Raw genomic sequence first — 27,528 nt, 5'->3', positions numbered from 1 at the left:
CGACCGGATATATTTGGTTTTACTTGCAACACACATTGAACACAGACACAATAAAGCAAAGGTATAATTATTTATTAAGGAGAAAAGCCCCTTCCTGTGTCCTCAGCTGGTTACCATGGTGAAGCCCTTTGATAGATAGTGAAGAGCCACCACTGTTTGAGTCAAGGACAAAACGCTGGAGCTATTATCCAACCAGTACTCCAGCTCTCGTTCTCTATTGATCCACTTTCCAGCACAGTGCTGTAACATCTATTTTGACTCTGCCTCTCATGCCAGCAGTTTCCTCCTGATGTGTCTGTGTGAAGCTGCTGCTGAGGTTCTTCCTGTGCTCACAGCCTGCAGGTCCATTTGAGTCTTTCACGGCAGCATCTTGTGCATGTGAGAGGTTTTAGAGCACGCTGAGACTTCAATGAAGCAAAAATCACATGTGCCTCTAGACATTTGAAGAAAGTATTTACCTCAAGTGATCATCTCAAACCTTTCTCAGCAAACAGAGAAGACGCTGTGGTGTGGATTTTCAGGTCACACAATAATTCTGGTGAAAGAGCTCTTTACTTTTACAAATGTTCTGCATTTATACACACACAAACACAAATTCCTACAGTGCATCTATGTACATACTGTATCTATGTGACACGCAGTAGATGCACAATTTGTATTTTTCGCACAGTGTCGGCACAGCCTTCAGGGATTCTGTATCTTGCACAAGGGCACTTTGGCACGCAGAATGGTGGAGAATGGAATTGAACTAACAACCGTCTTGTTAGTGGACAACCCACTTTACGTCCTGAGTCTCAGCCACAAATACAAACTAAATGATGATCAAAAATCCCTATTCAATATTCATGTGTTATCAACAACTCTGTTCATATTTGTTTAAAAACTGAATTAATGGACAGCAAGTGTTCAAACTGAACGTCTGATTTCCCCATAACTGGTTCTATATTTGCACTGTAGACAAACACAACCAAGTTTAATGCTTTGCAACAACGAAGACTAAAAACAAGATGTATATTATTGTGTTTATGCTTTGAACCATATGCAACCACAGTCAGTTAAGATGCACATTGCTGCTATTTTCTCTGCGTTCTCAACCTTGATTACTTTTTCAGACACAAAGCTATCACACACCCTGGGGGGTGCAGCATGGAAAGGAAACTGCAGACTCCAGTGTTCAGTGCTGATGAAGGTGATGTTTGATAGTGAGATCGCATATACCTTCACACTAAAAAGCGTTTTCCGAGCTGCTGCATTTTTCATGGAGTACTTTTTGGCCACTGAACAACTGGCAGGCCTTCAGGAGAGGGCGCAGGTAGGGATGTAAAGAAAGGAAGCGCTGAACGCTGCACCGCCTCTCGAGCTGGCACGACCTGAAACACACACACTCTCTCACCTCAAGCTCGGAGCCAGGCGGTGAAGAAACTTTGTCTTCAGTGCCTCTGGCAGGGAGAGTTTGGCAGCCACATGCTCAAAACGGCTCCAATACTGTGTGTGTGCAAAAGTTAACATGTTTGTTCGACAGAGGGTGAAATCAAATATATCATTGCTTCACTTTGTGTGAGAGCTTTTGAGGATTTTCTTAAAAATGGCTACACAAAGCTTCAACCTAAAAAGTCAGGAATCTAAAATAGGAATCGATTCAACATTGTTCAAATGGCTCCACGTGTCATTTCAGATTGAGTCGTTGTTTTTTTTTTTATCCAATCTGACTCTTATCAAATCCACGACTTCAAACAAGCAGTGAAATTGTTATTTTCCACTCGAACCCGTCACAGTGGTTTCCGGCCTGATCTTTGCTTCTCCCTCCGCTGCAGCTCCTTTCTCCTCCAGAGAAGCTCCATCAAGAGTCAAAGCACCTGGGATGAAATGCATCAAAGAGGCTTTTGAGGGCAGGAAAAAAAAGAATGCTGGAAAAAAAAAGAAGAATAGAAGAATAGAAACGTAGCTTGAAAGCAATGAATGGGCCACGGAGGGATAGAATCGCCTTGTGTCTGTCAGAACCTCATTTCATATGCCGCTCAGTCAGACCGGGCACAAAACAATCTCAGGTAACAGACCGTATGTTAATAACCCCTGAAGTGCCCTCTCTCCAGAAAGACAAAGGCAGACAGAGCACATCATATCAACCATGTCTGCTGCTCTGGCACGACAGAGGGGTTCAACCTGACAGAAGAGCGCCGCTATTGTTCTGGCCTGATTGGACGAGCTTTTACACCGTCTCTAAAGATCTGCCATTGATTGTTTCTATTGGCTTTAACACGTTGGCCTGTGAGGGCGCGGTGCAGATTCTCGCTCACTACCTGAATCCCAGGTCAGTGCAGGAGTAACGGGGCAGATGTGCACCAACTTCTAAGCTCCCAGCTGGGCTTCATGTGGAAGCAACTTTTCCAGCTGCTGAGGCGTCTTCCTTCTCAGGGTTAGTGTGTGAAGAGGGACCAGTGATCACAACGATAAGGTTAAACAGTATAAGGAAAACATTACTACTGCTGCCAATGAATGACTTATACAAATAACTGTTGAATGACCCAACTGTCCCCTCACGAAACCAGATTTAAATTCACTGGAGTCAGATTTTTGGGGATCTGCACCAAATAACACACACTCGTAAATATCAGTCCTCTAAACACGTCTGATGTATCTTTTCCATCGACATCCATGAATCATTAGAAAAGCACCAGAATGTAATGGGTTCTTTTCTGGGTCACGCCCCACTTCTCCACAAAAGTTCATGGAAATCGGTCGAGTGGTTTTTGAACCTTTTTTATTCCTCTAGTTTTAAAGAGATGAATATACAATTTAAATACGGCTGGAATCACCACCTTAAATATTTAATACATCTTAAGGTGATGAAAGTGTTGACGGCTGTGAACCAAGCTTATCCGTTCACAAACTGTTCTGTCATCTCACTTCTCTCTGGCCACAAAGGATCGATATCAGTCCGGGTCCTGGGAGGTCACACACGGTCCATTCTCCTGTGGAGGTGGCTCAGGGCTCACAACATGAAGGGGCCTAAACGTGATGTGTAATAACGTCTCCTCTATTCTGCCTGTGACGCAGTGTCCTACACTGTCACCATGACAACTTCCCATGGTGATTCTCCACAGTGAATTGTTAAGAGTAGCCTGAAAGCTGCCGTTAAGAAGGATGAGGTCATGTGTGCACGGAAAATATGAAATATTAATTTACTATATAAATATGAAAACTATTTACCATACGGCAACATGTGATTTCAACGAGGGGAAAACAAATTCAGCTACTCTCTCACCACAGTCTCAACAGTCTCCTTCTTGTCAGACGAGCCAGAGAGACGATGAGGCCTCTTATTCACCTTGACTCTTGCTGCAGCCACGATGCAGATAAATCAGCGGGGTGCCAATCCCTTTATAGTTTAAAAACACCCTTGGAGGCCGTTGGGAGGTGGGGACAGGCTGCAGGTGTGTGTGCAAAGAAACCAGGGACGGGGACAGACGGACACAAAGCGCCGTGCTTTGTGAAAGGGCCAATCGTCTGATTGAGCTGTCACAGTCACAGATGCAGTCATAAAACTAAGCAGGGCAATTACTGTAGATGGAGAAGGGAAGCAGGGCAGGAGGAGGGGGGGGGGGAGCAATATGTCCTTCCACCCCCCCCCTCCCCCCAAGAAACACACAGTGAAGGGAGACAATGAGACAAAGCAAGTGTTTCTGTCTGTGATAAGGCTGAGGGGACACAAAGGGGAGGAGGGGGGCTCAGCTAATGGAAGCGATGTCCTGACAAGCCCATCAACGTCTCCGGGGATGATGCTGAAGCCATCACCTTATCTGAGCAACTTCCATTTCTCTGTTACAGCCTGTCTGAGCTCATTGTCCTGTCTGACATATGAAATCACACAGCTACGGATAAAAGAACCATTTATTAGACGCTGATCCACAGAGGGCAGATCAACAGCGGTCATTTACATTCAGGGAACGAGGGAAAAAGGGAAAAAAGCAAATAAGCGGTTGTTAAACACGAACTGCATTGCCATCTAGTGTACAAAGATGGGGACTACATCAGCTGCAGGAAGATGACGTAGCTGCAGTAGATGATTAGTAGAAAGGGTATTTTCTCTAAAGTTTCATTCCTTAGTCACATACTGAGAGAATCTTTGACTAATTTGCTCCTGGTTTTCATACACGTCCTGAAACACAAATCCAAGTGTTGCATTCTTAACTACATTAAGTTTGATGGATAGATAAACTGGTGTAGTGTATTTCCAACCAATAACAGGAAGACTTCTTGAGTTGTTGAGGTAAACATGTTTTATTTTATTATAAGTCAAATCAATACAAACACTGTGTCATGACCTGTGGTATGTGGAGCTGAGCTGAAATGGTTCATGTGTGTTTATTTAAAGGTGTATGTCTCTTTTCTGTCATTTCTGAGCAGCAGCATTATAGGCCTCCTCACGCTCTGTCCTCTGTCCTCTGTCCTCTGTCCTCTGTCCATGGTGTGTGTGAGCTCAGAGTCCTGGGCCTCCAGCGAAGATGAGCTCCAGGGCGGCCTGGATGTCCCCCTCTGTGGCCTGCAGCGCCCTCAGCATCAGCTCCTCGTCCTGGATCCCCATGTCCCTGAGCTGCTGCATCTGGGACTGCCAGCGTCCCTGGTCAAACCCCAAAACATTATGATTAGTCAAAAGATCCTCCTGGGGTAGCAGTTCTGCAGGCTTAGAACATACCTTCAACTGATACCACTAAAATACTTCATTAATACATCATTTTAAATGTTACAACATTTCCTGAGCACATTTCCCCTCCATGAAGTGAATATGGGGATGATTCGGCCGGCTCCCAGTCTCACCTGCAGAGCGGACATGTTGGTGGCTTGCAGAGCTTGTTGTAGAGCCTGGCTGAACAGATCGTTACTGACTGGGGTCCCTGCTGGCATCGGGGCGACGCCACTGGAGGGGTCCGACTACATTAAATACAGAAATACAGTTAAGGAAAGAAAAGCTAAATAGAAGTATTATCTGCAGGAGTGAAGCCAAGGTTTGATTCTGTCCAACCAGATAAATTCTAACTCAAACCAACGCAGAGTTCTATTTAACACCATTAAGCCTGATACAGACCACAGTAACCACCTTATTCATCATTTGATGTCATCAGGTCTAATACGTGTGTGTGAAGTGTGAATCGTTGCTGCACAGTTTTATCCTGGTTGAGGTTGAAATGCTCTGGAAAACCAGTTGATGTCCATCAGTTCAGTGGTTTAAACAGAACACATGCAATGGTTTGTACATATTTTTTAAATGTAATAACTCTCACCTGGCTTGCAGTCGTGGGAGTGACCGCGCTGCTGTCCGGCGTGCTGGCCAGGGCCAAAGCGGTCGCCAGCTCACTCTGCGTGATTGGTCGAGGGCCTGCGGCTCCGCTGTGGCTCAGAGACACTGGGCGTAATCCTGCTGAGCCCCCCGCTCGGCTGGAGGGTCCGGCTGGGCTTCCCTGTCACACACATTTAGAAACATAGGTATGACCTCATGACCTCAGGATTATCACTTCTCCTGAACATGTGTGATGATGACGAGCAGGAACTGAAGGGACTCACCGATTGGAAATCGTCATCGTCGTCAGACATGCCGTCAAACATGAAGCCTCCTGGGAAACACAAATAATGAGCCACATGTGTTTAGTGGAAACAACAAAAAGTGATTGTAGGTGAATCAGAAGAACTGTTTTAATCTCAAACATAAGTGATCTATTTTCAAAGACCAGACACTATACTGCTATCAAAAAGATTTAACCATTACAATGTGAATTCAGTTGTTTTAATATTTGGAGCTTTTCAACAGAAAACGTATCGTTATTAGTATAACTATTATTAGTTTGACTGTTGGTGAACTCACCAGGCATATCCCCGTAGGAACTGGCAGACACGTTGCGAGAGGAGCTGGCGCTGGACTGCGTGGGCATACTGCCCGCCACAGAGTGCAGCACCAAGATGATGGCGTTGACAAGCGCTGGGTGTGAACTGATTAATCTGACGAGAGACAAAGTAGAGATGTGACATTTAATAGGCTTACGAATGTGTGCGTGTGTGCCAGAGACAAAATAACGAGCAGCACTCACATATCCAACATGCTCGGGTCTGTGAACTGCACGAAGAGGTCTTTGTCTTGGAGAACACCTGAACAGATCCACGGGGGAAATGTTACTATTTACATATTTACAAGGTGTAATCAAATACAACCAAGCAGGCCTCACCTAAAGCGATTGGGTCTGATCGGAGTCCCGGAGTGGCCACGATGATCTGATCCAATGACTCTTTATTTGTTAGCATTTTATAAACCTATGTGTGGGAGACAGACAGAAAGTGCCATTTTAGCAATATTTTAAAAGAGATGCATCAGTCACTGTGGTAACTAAAAGAGGAATGTGTAAATGTCTACATACATTTGTAAATCATTTATTTCAGACTTGTATGTAGTTTTAACTGTAGATAATAACGTTTTTTTAAGTAAAGTGGAGGAGATAAACCAGCGAGTCGACAGCATGTCAGACAGAAATGAGCAGCAACAAATGGAACCACTGCCCAAACATTTTAAATCATAATACAGCGCTGAATATATGAATCCTCAACAACACAGTGAATCTCTGCTGTACTCCCACGATTGTTGCTGCTGTCAGAGTTTAGCAACATTACTTGATTTTTCACAAAAAGAAAACCGTGCTGTGAGAGGAATCCTCTCCAGAAGCTGAGTTATGTCGATGGTTGAAACTTTCTTCAGTGCTCTGTTGTTTGTGAGATGACCCCGTCTGATGCTAACCAGAATCTCCATCAACACATCGGTTATCTGTGCCTGAAGCATTATCGATGAGAGAGCTGCCAAATCCAGTGTGGAGAAGAGTTATATGCCCTTTCCTATCTGACCTCTCTCTTTTTCACTCAGACTATTTGTGTCTGGTAGGTTTACGGTGTGTCAGGAAGGTGCCAGACTTCAACAGCCGAACCTGTTTCTGTGACAGATCATATTTGACCAGCTCTGAGGCGTCCGGGTTCTGTTCCCACTAAAATCTAGTCTCAAGTCAAAAAGATTGAAGGTCAAAAACTAGTAAAACATAAACACCCAATTGCATTCCTGCATTTTACAGTGAAGGACGACATCATTAATGTTTTACTATGTGTGAGGCAAGAGAAAGTTCCCAAACTCTGCTGGATGCAGTTTATTGAATGGATCAAATCCCACAGACAGGGTTTGGATTGAGGATGAACTCCATGTCCTCACCAACCACTGTCTAATTGAATGACAAGTGTGCAAAATTTTCAAAAAGATCAGAGAGGTAGAATATGATCATTAGGATTGCATCAGGTCTGTGTGGGTTGTCTCTGGGTTTCCTCTCACACTCCAAAGACATGCAGCCTATTCTAATTGGAGACTCAAACTGTCTGTATAGGTTTGAATGTGAGCATGATTGGTTTTGTGTTTTTTTTTTTTTTCTCCACATGACAAGCCACCAATACACAGGTGACATGTCGAGGGTGGACCATGCCTTTTGTCCAATGTCAGGTGGGATTGGCTCCAGCCACCCTGCAGCAGGCGATAATACATATTCGTATATTAACAGGCCAGTAAATCTAAACAAGATCTAAACCAAAGACTGAGATTTTACCCAAATAATGGGCACATATTTGGGGATAGAGTATCAGTATCATTTACACCCTCTGGAGCTTTGTAGGGAGAATATTTCCCAGGGCAGTTCACTGTGGGCTCTTACTGGCTGGACACTCTGTTTCCTACTCACCGAGTCTCTGTAGGAAGAGTTGAGAGAGTGAAGAGCAGCATGAAACACTCTGAACTCTCTGGCTGCAGTCGCTCTGTTCACAGGCTCTGGATCAGAAACACACACACACACAATTAGATTACGATTTTCTGTTTCACGGACAGTACTCCAACACAAATATCTCACACACACACACACACACACACACACACACACACACACACACACACACACACACACACACACACACACACACACACACACACACACACACACACACACACACACACACACACACACACACACACACACACACACACACACACACACACACCTGGATTGTTCTCTGGCTCTGGCCAAGTCTTTTTGAGGATGTGCAAGGTGGATCCTGGTTGAATCCCACTGGCATCCAGTGTGAGATCATCTTTAAGTTTCCGCCCACAGTGGACCAGCTCTGATCAGCAACATGAACACACAATGAGAAGATCACATGTGTGTTGTGTTGCCAGTGGCTCACACAAACACAAACACAAACACAGCCACATTTCATCCACAGCTGTAACAGACCTATGAGCTCAGGGTCCGGGATGGAGTCTGCGAGCTGAGCTGCCACAAGTTGCTTCAAGGTGGCGACTCTGTATCCTCCAGGGGACACATCTCCGGGCATCATGTCCGGGAAGTGGAAGGTGGATTTGGGCCGATCCGCCAGCTTCAGAGATAACTGCCATTCTGAAGACATCATGTCTGACAGACACAAGAGACACGAGAGACAGTCTTGACATGGGAGCAGCATTCAGTAAGCTAGCTGCTGAAATGACTGCGAGGACATTCACTGTCAATGTGTTCGCTGAAAGTCAAATATCGTCATGCATATTTGTGTTTTGTTAACTCTTAACATTAATAGGTAAGCGTTTCTTTATGGGGAGGAAAAGCTGTGTTAGCAACGACGGTTAGCTACTTAGCCTTTGCTACATAACTGCTTCGGTTTGCTGAGTTAGCCGCGAGCTGTAAGTGTGGTACCGTTGGTTCAAACAACGCGTCGATAGCATTGAAATAAATGTCGAACAGAAACAACAACTCTATAAAAGAACTGCACACTCACCGCTTATTTGTTGACAGTCGATTCACTTCCTGGCTTAAGTCAGGTGGTCCCAGGAACGTTCACGTCCCCTGTGAAAAGTGAGGAGATTTTACCACTCTGTGTTCCCCAACGTATCTATGTCTATTAATCACTGGAAAACTGTAATACATGCACACACGCACGCACACACACACACACACACACACACACACACACACACACACACACACTCACACACACACACACACACACGTGCATACTGGTCCTCTTGCTTCTTTCTTCTCCTCCACCATGCTCCAAATTGATTTTCCTGTTGCATATTCAGTATTTTCCAAAGCCGTGTAATGTTTTGGAAAAAGTGACTCCAGACAGTAAGTTGTGCTGTCTGTGTTTAAACGATCACCAGTCTAACTATAAATGTATTTGTCAGAAGAATCTCTGCTCATAAAGCATAGAGCTTTACATTCACAAATCCATGTTAATGAAAACACAAAGTGGAAAGTGGTCATTTAAATACAACTCTCTTTATGTAATTATTGCAATAGTAGCAAGATAACAAAAGTTCAATGTACTGTATATTTTTGATTCAACGGTTATGCATTGTGTAAGCAAGGTGAGGAAGTATAACACAAAAATGATCTACCTCTGATTTGATAAATGTTTTCCTGTTTATCAAGTGTTTGTCAAAAGTTTAAAACTACAATCTCACTCAATGTTCAAACAAAATTATTGTTTGAACTAATATATTTATTTATGGCTATAATATATTTATTGTGTTATTTATCAATGTTGAATTATGTGAAATATGTTTTCTTCTTTACACTTTATGCCGTATCCCCAAAATATCGTGCCTATAATGATAATAATCTAGACTGATACGAATTGCTTATTTTGATATGCTTCTTCTTCTTCTTCTTCTTCTTCTTCTTCTTCTTCTTCTTCTTCTTCTTCTTCTTCTTCTTATTTTTATTATTATTATTATTAACAACACTATTTCTATATTAATATCATTAACAAACAGCCATTACATAGAGCTTCACAAAGAAGACAAATAAATATAAGAATACAAAACACAAATTGCAAATCAATGCAAACTATTTCAAAATCAAAGATTGAATTCTGTTAAATCTAAAATCAGAGACAGCAGATCAAATCAAACAGCATCATTTAAAGATCGCTGATAAGGCAAAAGCAAAACAAAGTGATATCGCAATCATATCAGCCATATTTTAAGACAGATATGTGGATGAAATAGTTCTAAACATTATACAGCACAAAAACGTGTTTACAAAGTGCTTAGACATAAAAACAGAAAACAAAACATCACCCAGCTGTATCAGCTTTAGTGGTGCGTTCATGGACCGTATGATAAATCAAAGTCACACCATACTGGTATAGATAATAAGTGATGTCGGGTGTCCACATACAGAGTCTCTTCACACACACGCACACACTCACACACTTTGATTATATGATCCACTGCAGCAGAGTGGAGGTGCGTTCACGGCCGGTGCGTTCAAACAGTTAACTCCGGGGGTCTGCGCTGAGCAGCCTGGTTTCCCCCCGGCATGACGTCACTGCTGGACAAAGCAGCAAGGAGTGGTTTCAGTGAAGAGAAGCGTTTCCCAGATCAGTGGAGCAGACCCAGAGAGTGTGAAGATACAAACTGCATCCTGTACTTCTGTTCAGCGACACACACCCCGATAAGAACAGGACTGTTGTTGTTTCCCCCACAGAGGAATGAACCACTGAGGGGAACACGTCGACAGGAGAAGAGTACCCGCCGCCGGACTGCTGGAGCTCTTTCTAAGTTTGGTTTTCTACTCACATGGTAAGACTGGAGAACCCGAGCAGCTTTTTATATGTAGATCAACTTAAAGTGCAAGAGTAAAGTTCAGTTATGTGTGAAGACGAGCAACAGCTGGACAGCCCAGGGCTCATGAGGTCAGAGCAGCTGGTTGTTCAGCTCTCCTCTCTGCCCCATCCTCTATCTGCTCTCATGGCTGTCTATATAAATATATAAACTATAAATACTCACTGCAGATACGTGCTAAGCTGTGTTATATTGTTCCTCAGATGCTGCAAGTAACAGTCATGACTGAAAAGTACTGCGCCTCCTCTCGACAAGAAGGGAACACTGCATCAGTGCATTTCATCAGTGCAACTATCATAATTCAAAATGGGGCCATGAAGGTGCTTTTTCATTTACTGGCACCAGACGTGGCGAGGTTTCCAAAAATAAACCCGCAACCAGGGGATGACCTAGATAATAAACAAGGGCCAATTTATATTTTTGTATGTTCTGTAAATGTATATCAGATATTGTATAATTTATATTATTGTCATTGCAGAGAGAACAAAAACACATAAGACAAAAACAGCTGACAGCAGCTAAAAAGTAAAGTAAGAAATGAAATGATACAAACAAATAGAGCTGGGCGATTGAAAGAGATTACAATAATTATCCCAGTATAATTTTCATATCTAGCAATATAACAAAATCTTCCAGTTGCTATACTTCTTATCTGTTCATGCATGATAAACAGGTATGATACATAAGTGTTTTTATTGTTGAGTTTAAACCCCTAATTTTCACTTACTTTCAATAACATGCTGATAATAATCGATAACGACTGAACGACATTTTGATCTTATTTCTGGCCATATTGCCCTGTAAACAAAGATACATAAAATATATTAAAACACACTAAAATAGTATGTACAAGCATGTACAGGTGTAACATATAAAATCAGTGAGAGGGTTTACTATTAAAGATTACTTATCTGTTTTAAGACCACCGGAAAAAAATGTAAGGTACAGTTGGATGCCCACATGGAGATTCATATACAGTATATCTGTCTTCATACAGGGTGTAGTTGGATTAAGACCTGTGTAGGTTTGATATGTACGTATCAGGATAGACTGAGTTATTCCCAACCTGCTGTGTGACAACTAACAAGTGCTCACAAGACCAAACTGATCAATAAGAGTATATTCAAAATGGGGGAAAATCTGCTACACTAATTTATGCTTATTTTTCAGACTTTAATGTGATCATTGCTATTTTTACTACCAAATAAAGGTTGTGGAACCACTGGGACAGAGATGCTGTGCTATAGGTTGCAGTGAGGATGTATCCTGTCCTCACGCTGCTCTTATCACATGATAGTGCAGCTCTGCTCTGCTGGCAGGTACAGCTTCCCGTGGGATGTAAGAGGATGTAGTGTTTACCACTCTGACAACTTGTATGGGAAACGATCGCTGATACAGCGGAGAGATAATAATATTATCTGACATTGTACAGGATACTCCGCTGGAAGTTTTGCCCGGGATGTGATTTCTGGTTCATACCCTTATTTCTTATGCTTATTATTTCACAGATAGCGCTGGAACAGATTGTCAAGCTGTCATCACATAAAAGTTACACTAAAGTGGCTGCTGGTGCTTCACATGAGTAAGGATGTTGCAGAATGTGTCACATTAGATACAGGTCCTATGCATTTTGCTGCTCTTGAGAAGATGCAGTTGCTTTACAGTTGACGGCGCCTCACCTAATTATCTTTCAGATAAAACTGTGCAGACTGGTGCTGCCTTCTCGCACCTTGTTTTGAATCGCTGTGTGAGGCTGATGCTCGGCCTCGTTTGAACTGTAAATTACAGTTTTCATAGTTTGAATGGAAGTTGGCAAGAAAAAACTTTCATAAAACTTCTTGGCCATAAAGCTTTCTTGAGGTTTATGGAGCTCTTCTCCTCTCAGATTGTCAAACTAATGTACTGTTTGACTAAGTGATATATAAATTGGTATGCAGGTACATTTCCCACACATGAATAAGGGCTTGGTCAATTTTATCCACTGCTGCCATATGGATTTGAAAGGTTTGCTTTCATTCTGTGACGCAGTTTCCCCTTCGGTGGGACTGGTGCCACAAAGGTTGGAAATGTGCCCATCATCAAGGGTTGAATGGTTCCCAATGGTCCAAGAAGGTTGGCAACGATGGCAGCCATATGTTAATGAGACGTCTGAGCCCAGGAGGTCGGTCAGGTCCATTACATTAATGGTGTTTAAGAATGGCCTTGTCGAGCAGGAGAGGAGACGAGTCGAGCTGTTTGAAAACCACTGTCAAAGATTTCTCAAAGAAAAGAAATGTTTCAGTTGCCTAAGTCAATGTTAATTAATGTTCTGTGATATTTGAAGAATCATTTTACCTCAATTAGAAGCTTAATAACACGTAGCACAGCCTCAAAATGAAATATACCGGTTATAATGGCTTGAAGCCTTAAGAAAAGTCACTACACTACACTGCTGCGACAGTGGTGGGTCTAGGATTTAGCTAAATCAGTGCCATATAGGGGCCACAATTTGTAAAGAGGGGCCAATTATATGTCCAACGTCTGTGTACAATTCCTGATTTAATCAGGTGCACATTGAAGTCCTTCCTTTGTGTACTGTTAACTTTTTAGCTTTGAGAAATGCCTCATATATTTTTAAAATTGTTCAGGCACATTCTGTTCTTCAACAGAGCTTTCAATTGTCATCTTTATTGTTTGAATTGTTTGTAAGTGACACCTTTTTTTTAGACTACTGACAGGACAGGGGCACTTCAGGGGCCAATCAGATATCATCTGCATCTTTTGTCTGTCTCTAGTTAGGTTTTTGTTTTAAACTGTCTGCTTCCTAGTTTGTGAATGTAGCTAAATGTAAATGACTTGGTTATTTAAAACAAAACCTGAAAGTGCGTATGTATCACAGAGCGCTGTGTCAAAGTCTTGGGGACTTGGGTCAAAAGGTGGGGTCTAATGGACCTAAAGCTGTTTACTTGGAAGATGTATATTTTCATTTTTGGTCTGTGTTTTCATTGCAAGTTTGATCTTAAAATGTATTTCAAGTCTACTCATACTCATTTACTCATATCTGAAGACACCCTGCAAGACATTCAGCTAGTGCCCATCATCAGTGAGCTCATTAAACTAATCAAACAGCTGAACATACTTGATGTAACATAGTGATGGATATCTTTACTTTTTAAGAGAGCATCATCTTTTAAAGAGAGTTTATGTGTCATTATATTCTTCAGGTTGTGACCTGGTTCGCTTGGTTTGATCTCTGCCACTGAAGTGAATCGTTAAAGCTGAACCGTTAAAGAACAGAAGAGCAGGAGCGTGTACATGCTGGCATGGGGCGTCGCTAAAGTACTTGAGTCATCCAGTAAAAAAGCCTTTGATGGCTTCTTGGTGTCTGGACAACACAGACAGGGTCAGACTGTGGTTTGGTGTGTTGGCATACAGCAGTGAATGCTTTCCTTATGCACATTTGGAGATTTATTTAAAGATGTGAATTTTTGAATAACTGTGCAAATTCTCTGAGGGTAAATATCCAGGAGGATTCAGAAGTTTCCAGCATTGTGAGCTGAGCTGGTCTGTAGCAAACCTCATGCCTCCTCCTGAAAGTCCAGAGATCAACTGGTGCTGCTGTTGTGGACTTTTTGTGATGAAGCTGCACTCCTGCCCACATCCTCTCTGCTGAAGCCATAAATGGAGCCTCATGGAAAAAGTTCTGGTTGAGTCATGAGGTGGAGCTCTGCAGCTTACAGCAATATCAAAATGATTCAGTGGCCATCCACCAAACCACCACAGCTGATGTGCTTCCTCTGCATTTCTTTCGATATGACTGAAACGTATAATAACGCTGAACTTGCAGTTGTGGATTAGAGCAGACACTCATCTGCTCAGTATTGAGGTTTCATGACATGAGTGGTGAGAGTAACCCACTGTTCACCCACACACTGATGTTCAAAGCTGTGAAACATCACAGTGGTTACTATAAACAGTATGCAAACTGAAAATACCCTTTTCTCTAAATTAAAAATAGTTTCAAAATAATCGTACTCACTTCTTTTCAAACACATCATATTCTCTGGATTAGTGTTCCCAGTCCGGTGTTGTTATCGATATTCCTCCTTCTTTATGGAGAAAAAACTGATTTAAAAACGGAGTTGAGTGTTATGATGCATAAACAACCAGATTAACCAGGAGCACCATAACAGTCTAACCTCTCAGCTCCACTCTGTAACTAATGATTAATGACGCATTTTTCCTGTTGGTTAATGGCCAAGCTATGGAAAAATATTAGGGTCAAGAATTTGTAAAAATGTGTGAGGAGGAAGATCTTTAAAAATATTGTGTATTTTGAGAACAAAGTCAAATTAAATCAAATGAAGCTCAACTCTAGTTCATCAAATCCAGAAACAGGAGCAACTGACAGGTATGTGATTTCTGAAAACCCTGTAGTTTGGATAAAAAACAATACGAGTCTGTTTACAGTCTGTTTCCTGTACTTGGTAATTGTCCTTTTCCTTGATTGTGACTCTACTTAGTGTTGGCTCCTGACTTCATTATTTGAAATCGTCTGTCTCTGGTGACTCCCAGTGCTAGTATACACACACACACACACGCACGCACACGCACACACACTAGCATGCATGCACACACACACACACACAACCACACACCCCTAGTCAGACCTAACAACAGCTTGTGTCGAATAATTTGAAATATTCACATAACAATTATGCATAGCAGTTATTTTCAGCCATACTTTACTGTTCCATTGAGACGTTTATGTTGGTCAATAGTAATGCAAACATTACTATTGTTACCATTGTAATGCAAACATCTACAATGGTAACATGTTGTGGTTCATTTACTTAATAGAGACAGTATGTGAGACAGTATGTGAGAGCGTGGTCTAGGGGATAGAGTGGGTGCTCTGCAACAAGAAGGTCGCCGGTTCGAATCCCACTCTATCCCATCTGCATGCCTAAGTGTCCTTGGCAAGATACTGAACCCCTAGATGGCCCCTCATAAAATGATGAGTGTTCTAAAAATGTAAGTCGCTTTGGATAAAAGCGTCAGCTAAATGACATGTAATGTAATATGTCCTCTACATTACTGCAACAATTGAGTCATAAATATGAAACATCGTAAGGAGGATATACACAAGAAATATTGCATATTTCTTGTGTATATCCTCACACAAGAAATATTGCATAAATATTGCATATTTCTTGTGTACTTATAATATTGCACTTATATAAATAATAAAGAAGAGGGAAGACATAAAAGCATAGAGAATCATTAAACCATAAAACCATGAGATGATAAGAAATCCTCAAACTGTGAAAAGTCAAACCTGACAAATCACACAACCATAAGATTATAATGGGATGTAGTCAAGAATTAGTGTGTGGTTTTGTTTTTTAATGGATGTTGGGAGAAAGCGATAGGGGTTATCTTTACACTTGCCAAACTAAAATAATATTAAGAAAATAAAACGTGTATGTGGTCCATCAGGTTTTTGTCTGCATATCATAAGACACTTCTATCGTTGTAATGAAGGGATGGACATTCTTTATTTACTACTAACCTCATTATTAATGCCCCTTTTAACTACGTTATCCATCCTCACTTTTAAATGGACTGATAATGTGCCACACTGATGATGCGCTCTAGTAGAGAAGACACGTTGTGAAGATTTATATCACGATTATAAAACCAAAGTGATCATTGTTATCAGTTTTTATGGCGGTATTGTTCAATTGTGCTAAAAATGTTCAAACAGCACTGACACACACGGTCAAATTATATATTCTCTATCAATTCAAATGATGATAATATTTTTTATATTTGTCATACAGGAGGAGAGAAGTTTGACAACTTATGTTAAAAGCAGATGTTGAGGAAGGACAAAATATCAGTGTCTGATCTGGCAACAGTTGATGCAAGCATGATCTAACTTTGCCCAGAGCACTAGCAGCTCTCTGGTGCCACAGCCATTGTCTGCCTGTGGCTCCTTAAAGGAATTGTTGTTTCCTTTACCCTAGAATGGGCCCTTTATATTTACATCTGGAGCCGGTCCTCTCTATGGAGTTTCATCCCTACATTTTGGTTCAGCTTTTTAAATGTTAACAAGAACTCAGTACCAACACCAAACTGTCTGATTCCCCTTCTCTGAGCAGTCTACATGTATAGTCAACATGTCAACATATAACTAACATACTTTTTATCAATTGCTTCATCACTGGTGACAACAGCTTCACTATTTCTCCCCTCTGTGTGTCCAAATATGATTTCCCTTGTTTTATTAACAGTCAAAAATATGTTATAGCTGTTCTTAAAAGTGTCACTCAGTATACATGTGCTACAGACACCAGACTTAATAGGAAAAGAGGGACAGAGAGTCCACAGGCTGACAGGAGGACGTGGCAACTCACCATTAGGAAATGATGTCATGCTAACTCAGTTACTGAAGTATAAAAGCTGCTAGATTGTTGCTCACATCCTTTTCTGCTAAAGGCTATGTCTCTTAGCAAAACCTACAATATACATTGTTCTAAGACAATGATTATATCCTGCAGAGATATCCAGTGACTTCAATGACTGTAGAATCTTTCTAGATACATTTACACACAGTGGAATATTTACTGTATATTCTTGCTTTATATTATTAATCAGTGTGGTAATACAGTTGGCTACATTGTTGGGGTTTAGAAGAAGCTTTGCTTTGTCATCATAGTGCATTTTAAAATATCTTACATAAAAAGTGATGCTTTTCAGCTGCTATTGGTTCTTATATTGTTGATATAATAAATTATTTACAATCAGTGTTCGTAGAAAAATTGCTTTATATCATTGGAACAAAGCCTTCAGGATTATCTTCAAAACACGTTCTAGTTTTTGTCTCAGCAAATACAGATACAAATAGTGACCTCCACCAATCTCTGTGAGATAAACATCTCATAAATATTTCATGCACGTCGGTGGAGTGGCAGTAGACGAGGAGAGGAAAGTTGTGTCTGTCTCATACTCGCTGTTAAAGTGGTGTTTTCCCCTCTGGTAGGCAGATAGAAGGATTTGGCTCCTGCCTCTTAACTGTGGAAGTCCCCATTTGTCATCATGGGTCCAGTCTGTCTGAAAGAGAAAACGCTTTAGAGGCAGAGAGAAAAGACTGAAGCGACTTTCAGACTTTAAGATTAGTCCCAAGAAATAAATGTAGAACAGTCTTTTGTAACCTTCACAAAGGAGGCAGGCCCGTGCACAGATAGGCCCCTAGTGGTGCTCAAACACTGGCCCGTTTGCCCTGGATGAAAAAAGTGCCCAATTTTTGCTTCATTCTTCAATATTTAAGAAAAAAAATTACTCTCTCTGTCGTCAATTCCCCCCAAATGTGTTTTGATATCTGACGGGGCATTTATTTCAGTTCCTGTGAGAATTTCGCCCCAACTGCACCGATTTCCATGACATTTTATGAAGGGGTGGGGTATCCCAAAAGGAAGAACCCATAACATTTTGGTGCAGATCCAAGAGAAGATTTTTTCATTCTTTTAATCACTGGGAGTTTGGGCATTTTAAAAATGTCCCTTGATTTCAAACATCATACATGTGTAGGGGACTGATATAAATGTATGCAATTTAGTGCAGATCCATATCCAAAATTTGATTATGGTTATGTGGTTTCATAAGGAGACTGTTGGACGAAGGGCGGAGCTCATTATACATGTTGGAGAGCTTCGTTGTCTCCAACTACACCCACCAAAGATTCCAACCAAACTAAAACAAAGACATAAAACACGCCCCCGGCTTTTACTGTCTCATTCTAATCACCCTTCTATCCAAACATCTTATTTTGCTGCACCGTTTTCCTCTGTGTTATTACAATGCTCCTTATACATCTGTGCTTGTTTCCCCCCCATGCAGCGCTGTGTCTGAAGAAGTTGACCTGCGGTTTGAATCCCCCCCCCCGGGTAGACCATGCTGTCCCTCCTGCTGCCTGTAATGCTAGCCGTCCAAGCTACTGGTGAGTGTCGCTGCTGCTCACCGAGCCCCACCATTAGATCAAAGCCACCACAGTGGGAGGTGCCACTGCCTGTCAAACAATACACCCTGCAGGGCCTATTAGTCATCATCCTTGAAAATCTTCGCTGTGCAAAACAGAAGTTTAAGTGAGGCTGGCTGAAAAATAATGTGCTAGTCGTATTGAAGTAACAAACCTCTGAACCTCTCATCAGTCCAGACGAGTTGACAAAGAGCATAGTCTTATTAATGCTCTGTCTTAGATCCTGTCTGAGGGCCTACAAATATTTGTTTCAAAATACTTCCCTTAACTTTTGTTTTTATAGTGTTACAACCGAATGTGGTGAGTGTGTATTTTTTTCCCCTCATAACTGAGCATATAAAACTGAATAGGTTTGACCCTTTCCAGACAGGTGAGGAGTAGAGGGCTCGGGGGCGAGGGTGAGGACCTCGGTGGAAAGTGCTGAAAGTGCAGTTTCCCTGCTCTGACTCAGGGAGTGTGTTGAACAAGTCATCCTATTACATTTATAACACTGGGAAGCAGTGTGGCTGTGGTTGATGTTGCAATCGGTGATTCATTACTCACACGCTCAAAAGTTTACTTCAGTAAAAATGGTGCTCCGAGAAAAAGAAACGTGTGTCATCATAAAAAAGAAAAAAAATTGTCTGGGCCAGCTTGATAACATCTCACGAGGAAGTAAATAACAGAAGGGAATTGGAGCATGTCAAAGAAGGGATCAGCAGTGCGTATATTTTAATACCACCCTTTTCCCAGTCGATTTAGGGCTGACATGGTACGTAAATTAAAATCTCATAGTGGCTGATATATCTTTATATAAATGTATCGCCTGAAGCGGAGGTAGAAAGGCTTTATCTCAGTGCCTGAAGCAAAATAGTTAAACATACTTTGGCAAACCCACAAAGTTCTCAAAAAACTTTCATCATCCAAAAGACCATCATTTAAAAAGAGGGCAATCTTTCGCCTGTTCTGCTCTCTGGTTGAGCTGACACAACTTCTATTGGCCATCAGTGGCACATTTCAGTCTTGTCTCAGTGGACCTGAGTGTCTTCAGTGGTTCATTAGGGACCTATTCTCTCCCAGCACAAATGGGCCCGCAGCCTGCTCATTACTGGCTGTGTGGCATCCACCGCCTAAATCGCCCTTCTCACCGGGAGGGAGGAGGAGGAGGTGTCAGGGGCTGATGGAGCTCTTTAACTCGTGGGTAATGGCCTATTGTAGCTCAGACAGTGGTTCAGATTCTCTCTGCTAACTTGAGCTATATGTGGTTTCGCTGGAGTCTGTATGTCCACATGTAGCAGCATGATACAAAAACACTGCATGACACACATTTTCATATTATTAGGTGCAGCTCTATATGCACTTGATGCCTTTTGTTGGCTGTCAAATTAAAGTTGGTTAGTTGTTTCTGAAACAGTCTCTGTTGCCCCTTTTTCCACTAATAAAAATCCTTAACCGACAGACAATAAGGTGAGAGAGCGCCTCAGATTTCGGTGCATTTGTGATGTCAAACATGGCACACAGGTGTCTGTGGCACTCCCAGGACTTTGAAAATGATTTCATTTGGACCAAATGTATATTGTATATCTTTTTATCATCAGATCATTTGTAATAAGTAATTATTTGGGTAACTAACCAATGAAAGAAAGATCAGGTTGATTGCCTTTCTTGCCATTTTCTTCATTAGCCATACAGAGAGCCTATCGATGTAGTTTCCATGTCAGTATAGACAAAACAAAACACTTTATGGTGTCAGTCTTTGTGGTGTCAGTCAGTCAGACGTCTCCCTGTGAGAACAGTATTTATGTAAAGAAAAACAGGAGGACAGCACATGACAACACTGTCACTCCATCACATTATCATTGTCTCTGCAGCTCCCAGCTGTAAACTGACCCAGGAGTCTGATGATGGATCATTCCCAGTGAAACCTCTTCCTGATGTCACACATGAGCACTGCACAGCTGTGCAGTCGCTCCAGCCATGAAGATGCTTTTCAATGAGGGGTTGTTGTGTGTGGTTAGATTTGCTATTGAGGTGGCGGGAATGTGGAAAGCTACAACCCCAACCAACTGTGGCTTCGACTTTTGACCCATTACTGTTTGATTACAACAGCTTAACTATAACTCATAATAACCTTTGTTGGAATATGCAGTTGTTAAAAGAATAGAAGGCATTTTCCCAGTTTTTATTGACATTTAACCAAGTGGTGAATAACCTTGAATGGTACAAAGGCTAAGTGGTAAACTGACCAACATTGAAAAAAGTCCCCAAAAACTGAAACATCCTATTAATAAAATAGAAAACGATTTTCTCTGCTGTGCTAATGGAAGAAAGTGAAGCATTAAAAGCTTAAACAGAAAGTACAACAGTTTTGCTTGAGCACAATCCCTCTCTCTGTGCAATGCGATTTTGAACAAATTGTGTTACTGAACCTCCAGATGCATTTTTAGGACAACACTGTACAGAAGGAAGTAGAACCAATGAACACATCATTGAGATGTTTTGAATTGAACAGGACAGAGGGCGGAAAGCAAAGCAAACTAAAAGTGCAACACAATGTAGTTCGACCTTCAGTGTTGGCACAAACTTTCTGAACATTATTTGATCTACATTGTCGAAAGAAGAATATTTATCGAAGACGTAACTTAGTTGGATACAATACGTTTTGATGAAAGATAGTTAATTTATCCCTAAAGGTGAAAGCTGACACAGAACCAGGACCAGTTGCCCACGTACACGTGAATGTCACCTAAACACTTAGCAGAGGCAGCAGGCAAGAGATAATCATACATGTCTCACGGCAAAACATGTGGGAAGTGGAAAGTGGAACGCACCGCAGCCCATTTTCCATCAAAGTGACATCAACATATTCATAAATAGTTCAACAATAACTTCCCATGATTGTTCCCATGAGGGTATAAAATCTCCAATTGTTCAGTTTTTATGCTTAAATTTCATTTCAACACCGAGACATTGAATATGTATGCTGAAATAACAGCTGGTCAAATGGAGGTGTTCCAAAAGCATTTGACCGGTAGTGCGTATGTAGAGTCACAACTGAGCCCCAACAGTAGCTGAGCGCAGCAACATCCTTGGCTCGCAGCATACAGCTGTGTCAGCCAGTGGCTAACAGGAGGCCGTCTGGCTAATTGCTTGTTGTTGTCATGCTCTGTGTTCGGCTAGTGCAGCCGCTCGGCAGCCAGAGCGCACCGTGTGCATCTCTTAGCTCCAAAACACTGAAAAAGAAGAGTATTCATGCAAATGCAGGCGTGGAAAACTGACCTGATTTCTCTGTCAATGATGGGAGCTGTTAGGTAATTCAAATTCATTTGCATAATTGCAAAGATTGCATCTAGTGTGGTAGTCGGCAGGCGAACATTCTGGCAGAGCCCTGGAGCGTGAAACTAGCCGGCTCATGGCTGCATCTCTGGTGTACTTTTTAAAGGTCTACTAACTGTGAACGTCCTTCCTGTCCTCCTTTTCTTTTCACAGCAATTGATTCTGCAGTGAGGGGACACTTTAGCCTGTGCAGAAATTCAATTTAGGGTTATTACCGCGTATCAGTGATGTTCTTGCTAATTTGATTGCGTCCAGTGAAGTATCCTTTTAAAAACAATCGAGGACGGGCTCAACAAAGATTGGTTTCGCCACAATGCTTACATAATGACTGGTCTCTGTTGGCTCGCCTCCGTCTCACCGTTTCCCCGCTCATCTTTTCTCACAGGCCGCTCATTGAAACAGAGTGCTTTACCCAACAAGCACCTCATGATTATTTCAACAATCCCTCAAAAGCCTGCCCTGTGGGATTGTTAAAAAATTGATATGGGTAATATGCAGAGATAGCGATTCCTGCAGGGGCAGAGGGTTCTGGAGCCATGTGTTGGTCTGCTGTGTGTCTAGTGGGCTGTGATGAATGGGTTGAGCGGATGCTGATCTGTGCTTGGAAAGCATCGCAGCGACTGTTTGTTGCTGAGGAAGCACCTCGGCAGCTGACACAGGGAGACACCCACCTCCAGGAGGTTGCCTCTGTGAAGTGGCTGCGGGGATGTCAGGCACCATGGCTCTGACATCCAGACGACAAACAGCTGGTGACAAACTGACCCGGGGCGTAACCTCGCATCGTCCTGGGGTCTGAAACTATGAATCAGCAAAAGATATGAACCTGTTTAAGAGCTGAAACTCTGTCTCATCCGCGGGATCTGGAAAATCCCTCCGTGCAACTCCGTCTTCCTCATCGTCTCTTTATGGCTCCTCTGTAATGACGGCCTTACATACATCTCAATGTAGCCTGTCTTTACTGGAAATTAGCTGCACTCACATCAGAGCTAATCCTGTGACCCTCCTGCTACATTGAGCTACCCCCTCCTCCGCCTTCCAAGCTCCTCTCCATCCATCCTCAGCCTCCCGCTCATCACACGCTCTCTGTCTCTCAGGCTCGTAAGCCAGAGGCGCGCCCTTATCTGCTCGCTGTTCTTCAGCCAGCACTATTATCTGAGTGCAGGAGCCCATTAACAGGTTATTGACGGGATATGAGATGGCATACATCTCTGAAGGAAGCAAGACAGAGAGGGGAGACAAAATACAGACAAAATGGGGGGGGGGGGGGGAGTTTCACCTTGGTATATGACACTTCTGGAAATAAGCAAGTCCTTGTCTTGCCTATCTGCCATCACCTGCATCTCTCACCGGGCGAGGGTACACTGCGATGACTTCCTGGAGCAAAGATGGGAAAGGAAGAGATTATGTTTAGAGCTTAATGTTGAAAGTGACCCCTCTACACTGCAGAAGGCTTTAAGTCGCTCTTAATCTCATCCATATTATGCCTCTTTCACCGAGAGGCCATTTGAAAACCACTGCCCAAGAAAAAGACCTTTCAGATGTGTAATTTTCCACCAATTCATGTGCACACACACACACACACACACACACACACACACACACACACACACACACACAGAGCAATCGCTTCTTTCTTATTTTTCAGATGCAGATTTTTTTTCTCTCTGGAATGGCAGCATTATGGACATTTGCATCTGCTCCTGACAGCATGAAATCAGAAGCTAGCTCTCCCTCCATACGCTCTATCATGAGAATAATCGGTATGAAAAGACTCACACTTGCTTTGAGCAGAAGACTTTGATGTTCAGGTGCAAAATAGTCCACGATAAAAAAAATATCTTGTGCTGCAGTCACATTTTGCGACAGAGGGGGGCAGTGTTGTAAAAGTAGATTTCTCCAGCTTGTCTCCTTGCCCGACCGAAACCTGCTGTCATTGCGGTCTGTTGGTATTGCACCTGTTTACCTTGCTGTGTCAATATTGCTCTTGCAATTTGCCCTCCAGTGCAGCTGTTAGATTTTTCTTATGTATGAAATCATATATATTAACGTTTCTTCCCACCTGCCATATGTATATGCAGCAGGTCCTCAGACACACCCATGAAACAGTGAAGTAACTGTGCTGAACGGATGGCTCCGCTGGTGGAGTGGTGTGAATAGCTGGGCTCAGTTATTGAACTGTCGCCATTATCACCTTTATGAAGAAAGACTGTGAGAAAGCCATCTTTGTGTGGCTGGCTGGTATCGTACCAAGTCAAGTATAAGGAAAGTTGTGTTGTTCAATTAGCAGGAAGATACTGGAGTGTGTATGCGTTTGTGCATGTGTTTGGGTATACTATTGGCCTTTGACTGACAGATAGACTTAATCTGAGGTCGGTGAGTCGTGGAAAAAATACACATAGTTACAGAAATTATAACATTTTACCATGAGGTGTGCTTGTCATTTGTGTGTGTATGTGTGTGTGTCTTCACTGGTGATGCTGATGTGAACCTCTCTGCTCCATGGCAGCTTTGTAACAGCGTCTCCATTGTAGTGTCAGCACCTCGTGTCCAGGTCTCCGACAGAGTGTTGCTGTGGAGCTGTCAGCAGTCGCAGGTGTGGAATATCAATGTGTTGTCTGGCCTTTCCCTATGAAATTGCGTGGGTGTTGATTGGTGTGTGTGTGTGCGTGTGTGTGTGTATATGTTTGTGTAAGACTTTGATACCAATTCCATTGAAACTGCTTACTGATGACGACAAGACTTTGATACTTATTTCTACATATCAACCCATCACCTGTTTCTACACAAAGATCTCATGCAAAACCATTCATCTCTTCTTATTAAGTCAATAAATGTTGGGAGCTTGATAAAATAACATTGATGTAATCACACAGAACTGATCATGTCAGGCATTAACATGAATAGTTGTTTTTTTCCTAAGAGTTTTTTTTCCCTCAGAAGGGAAAGGCTGATACAATTTTGCAAGGATCATCTGTTTGATACCTCTGGAGCGGGTCGTGGCTCAGGTTGGGCTTATTTCGACGGATATAAATTAGTGATGATCAAAGAGTGATTCCAGCCTCTGAGAAAGTGCTATTTCTCAATTCTCCCTCAAGTTCCCACCAATAAATTGCTTTAATTCGAGTATCATCCCCCTCACTCTTTTACGATGCAAAATGTGTCTGTAGAAAGTTTGATTTCCCTTCGTAGAAAAATAACAAGCGATAACACAAAACTCTTGCAGCATTATCTACTCTGTCTGCTGCGGATCAGTATTCTCAGTATGTTCCAAAGAGTCTTACTTTTGCCGAAACTCTGCCAAACGCACAATTTTCATTTCAGTTCCGTAAACTGTTGGCCCAAACAATAGTTGGAGTTTGGAAAAGTTAAACTAATTCTTAACAGGAGAATTGTTGGCCACCTCCATAAGTATTTATAAGTTCTCAAAATTATAAGTTATAATAGCGTTTTTACTTTTTACCAGTGAATAGACGGATCAAAATATGTGATGTATGTATAAACACCTGTGACAATAGTATTGTTTAAGTGAACTCTCATCTTTTTGAGTTGTCGTGGACACGCTCGTGATTAACAGCATAATTTATGTTGATAAGTCTATGGCACGAGTGCTGGTAGTTATTCCAAATTTGACTCTGCACTTTCATGTGCTCCTCATATAGACAGATTGAATGAGATTTCTGGAATTAGTAGTTGTATTCTCTCCTTTGTGACCACCAGTGGTTGTAGGAAATATAGAGGCACCTGTGAAAGTATTCTTTTCTCACATTTTAGTTTATGTAGTTGTAAATCTAACACAGACATGATTCATTTCATTTAGTTTCATGTGCACATCACAATCAGATGTGACTGACTGGTGAATGATAATAGCTGCAACCCATTTACCTGATTCCGTTCTGTGAGTACAGGTGGATGTGTGCATGTGCGCTCATTTATTGTATCTGTGTGTGCCAGGGGGGGATGTGAAATATCACTGGATTTTATTTAACAACTTTGTCAGGCATCAACTTGCATGCCCCCTCTCTAATATGGCGGCGATCCTCCTCTTTGCTGTCTGTTTACATTCCACGCTGTCTCTCAGTGTCACACTCACACGCCTCATGTGCCCAGCTAGCCTCAGTTCACCATTCTGAAAAACGCCGGGTCTCCAGCAGCGCCACTGCCTTGCGCACCAGGGGGAGCACAAGGCACGAGGACGAAATAGAGTGGAGAGCGCTACGAACTTCCCTTGCAACCTTTCCTATAGCCCGCACTGTGCCTTGCTGCCGAGCAGGGGCCCGTAGCCAGCGCTCGCAAAGGCTGTAATGAGTTTATTTCATGTCAGCTGTGAAAGTGCCCGTCTCTGTCTCGCAAGCACTCAAACAGAGCTGAGGCCCATAAACACAAAGTGCAGTGTGTAAATCCCCACAGCCTGACGTCTCCCAGCCTGCCCTCTACGGCTCCTGAGCACCTCTTTATCGAGAGAGGGAAGGGAGAGGCGAGATCCCCACTTACCCCCTGAGAGGACACCACAGGGCATGGGCTACGAGGCACGGCCCAGGTCTCCCACCAAAGACCTCTTACTCTATAATCTCTAACCTCCACTACTTAGACACTCGCCTCCTTGGGGAAAATGTTTTTTTTTCCAGGTCGAGAGCAGACCCGGGGGTAGACGGTGCAGCGGGCAGCTATTGTGCAGAACATGCTGTTTGTTGTAAGCAGCATCAGATCAAAAACAGCCAAGTGCGCAGTGATTCACTTTGGCTCGTGGAGTGTCACCTCTGACGAATAGGACATCAGATGTGCCTTTTTCCATGACGTCAGCCAGCCTCCTGTCCAGTGCTCTCCCCTCCATGTGATGCAAAACGCTCCCCTTGTGTTCCCTCTCCAACAGCGGCCGGTGTGTCTCCACATACATGTGTTGAGCTGCGTCCTCACAGGGCCCGGGAGCGGCGCGGGGTCACTGGTTAAAGGGGCAATGAGTTAAAGATGTAGAATGAACGTAGGACAGAAAAGGGAGTTTCTATCGCGATTTCCTCTCTGACACGTGTTGAGGTATTAGTGTGCGATGCTCCACCGCAGCCTCTTCCTTGGTCTGTCTCCAGATATTATCTTTAGGTGTGCGCTCGACGCCGGCCCGTCTTCTTCCCTCCTCCGTTTCCCTCTCTCTCCCATCCCCCATCCTGTATGAACTCACTGGTGTGAGTCATCCTAGGCTGCTCGGGGAGTGATTTAATTGCTCTCTCTCTCCTCCTTCTTCAAAAATGCACATCTCAGAGAGAGGGCTGCCACTGACCCTCCACTCCTGCAAAAAAAAGCAGACCTATTCCTTACCACGAAGGCTGGGCCACCTCAAAAGACAGGCAAAATACACACTCCAGATATTTGCTCTATTATCCCCACTGAGGGCGGCACAATACCGCCTGCCTTTGCCATGCTTTGGCCTGGTATCCTCCTCTGTATTGTTTGCCATGCTGTCACGCTACTTGCTGAATGTTGGCAGAATATGGGGGTGGTAGAAAACCCC

The 27,528-nt window shown here is 42.7% G+C and overlaps 2 protein-coding genes across 5 annotated transcripts in view; one reads left to right on the top strand and one right to left on the bottom strand.

Annotated features, from left to right (window-relative positions):
- Window positions 1-4,262: 4,262 nt before the first annotated feature.
- ubl7b (ubiquitin-like 7b (bone marrow stromal cell-derived)) lies at window positions 4,263-8,920 on the bottom strand. The gene is made up of 11 exons (XM_062388581.1): window positions 8,839-8,920; window positions 8,304-8,480; window positions 8,071-8,190; window positions 7,758-7,843; window positions 6,219-6,303; window positions 6,084-6,141; window positions 5,861-5,994; window positions 5,563-5,612; window positions 5,283-5,459; window positions 4,819-4,932; window positions 4,263-4,621 (listed from the first exon to the last, which is right to left on the bottom strand). The coding sequence occupies exons 2-11, from the start codon at window positions 8,476-8,478 to the stop codon at window positions 4,481-4,483; spliced, it is 1,140 nt and encodes a 379-aa protein (XP_062244565.1). The 5' UTR covers window positions 8,479-8,480; window positions 8,839-8,920; the 3' UTR covers window positions 4,263-4,480.
- A 1,460-nt stretch (window positions 8,921-10,380) lies between these two features.
- cd276 (CD276 molecule) overlaps window positions 10,381-27,528 on the top strand; it is a 77,094-nt gene continuing 59,946 nt past the window's right edge. For 2 of the 4 annotated variants that reach the window (XM_062388526.1, XM_062388519.1), the window contains exons 1-2: window positions 10,381-10,648; window positions 18,572-18,671. In XM_062388526.1, coding sequence (XP_062244510.1) covers window positions 18,626-18,671 — 46 coding nt within the window. In that variant the 5' untranslated portion in view covers window positions 10,381-10,648; window positions 18,572-18,625. The remainder of the gene's footprint in view (window positions 10,649-18,571; window positions 18,672-27,528) is intronic. The other 2 variants (XM_062388542.1, XM_062388535.1) reach the window with 2 other exon arrangements.

The sequence above is a fragment of the Platichthys flesus genome, chromosome 1 (assembly GCF_949316205.1).
Source record: "Platichthys flesus chromosome 1, fPlaFle2.1, whole genome shotgun sequence".
Lineage (NCBI taxonomy): Eukaryota > Metazoa > Chordata > Actinopteri > Pleuronectiformes > Pleuronectidae > Platichthys > Platichthys flesus.
Note: the sequence above shows the minus strand (reverse complement) of the source record. Positions and strands in the feature narration are given on the sequence as shown.

Excerpts from the sequence above, each read along its gene's own strand:
- ubl7b (XM_062388581.1), bottom strand. The coding sequence starts at position 8,478 with ATGATGTCTTCAGAATGGCAGTTATCTCTGAAGCTGGCGGATCGGCCC. Across the intron at positions 5,613-5,860 it reads TTCCTACGGGGATATGCCTG|GAGGCTTCATGTTTGACGGC; the intron begins GTGAGTTCACCA and ends TGTGTTTCCCAG. Across the intron at positions 4,622-4,818 it reads CCAACATGTCCGCTCTGCAG|GGACGCTGGCAGTCCCAGAT; the intron begins GTGAGACTGGGA and ends GGGTTTGACCAG.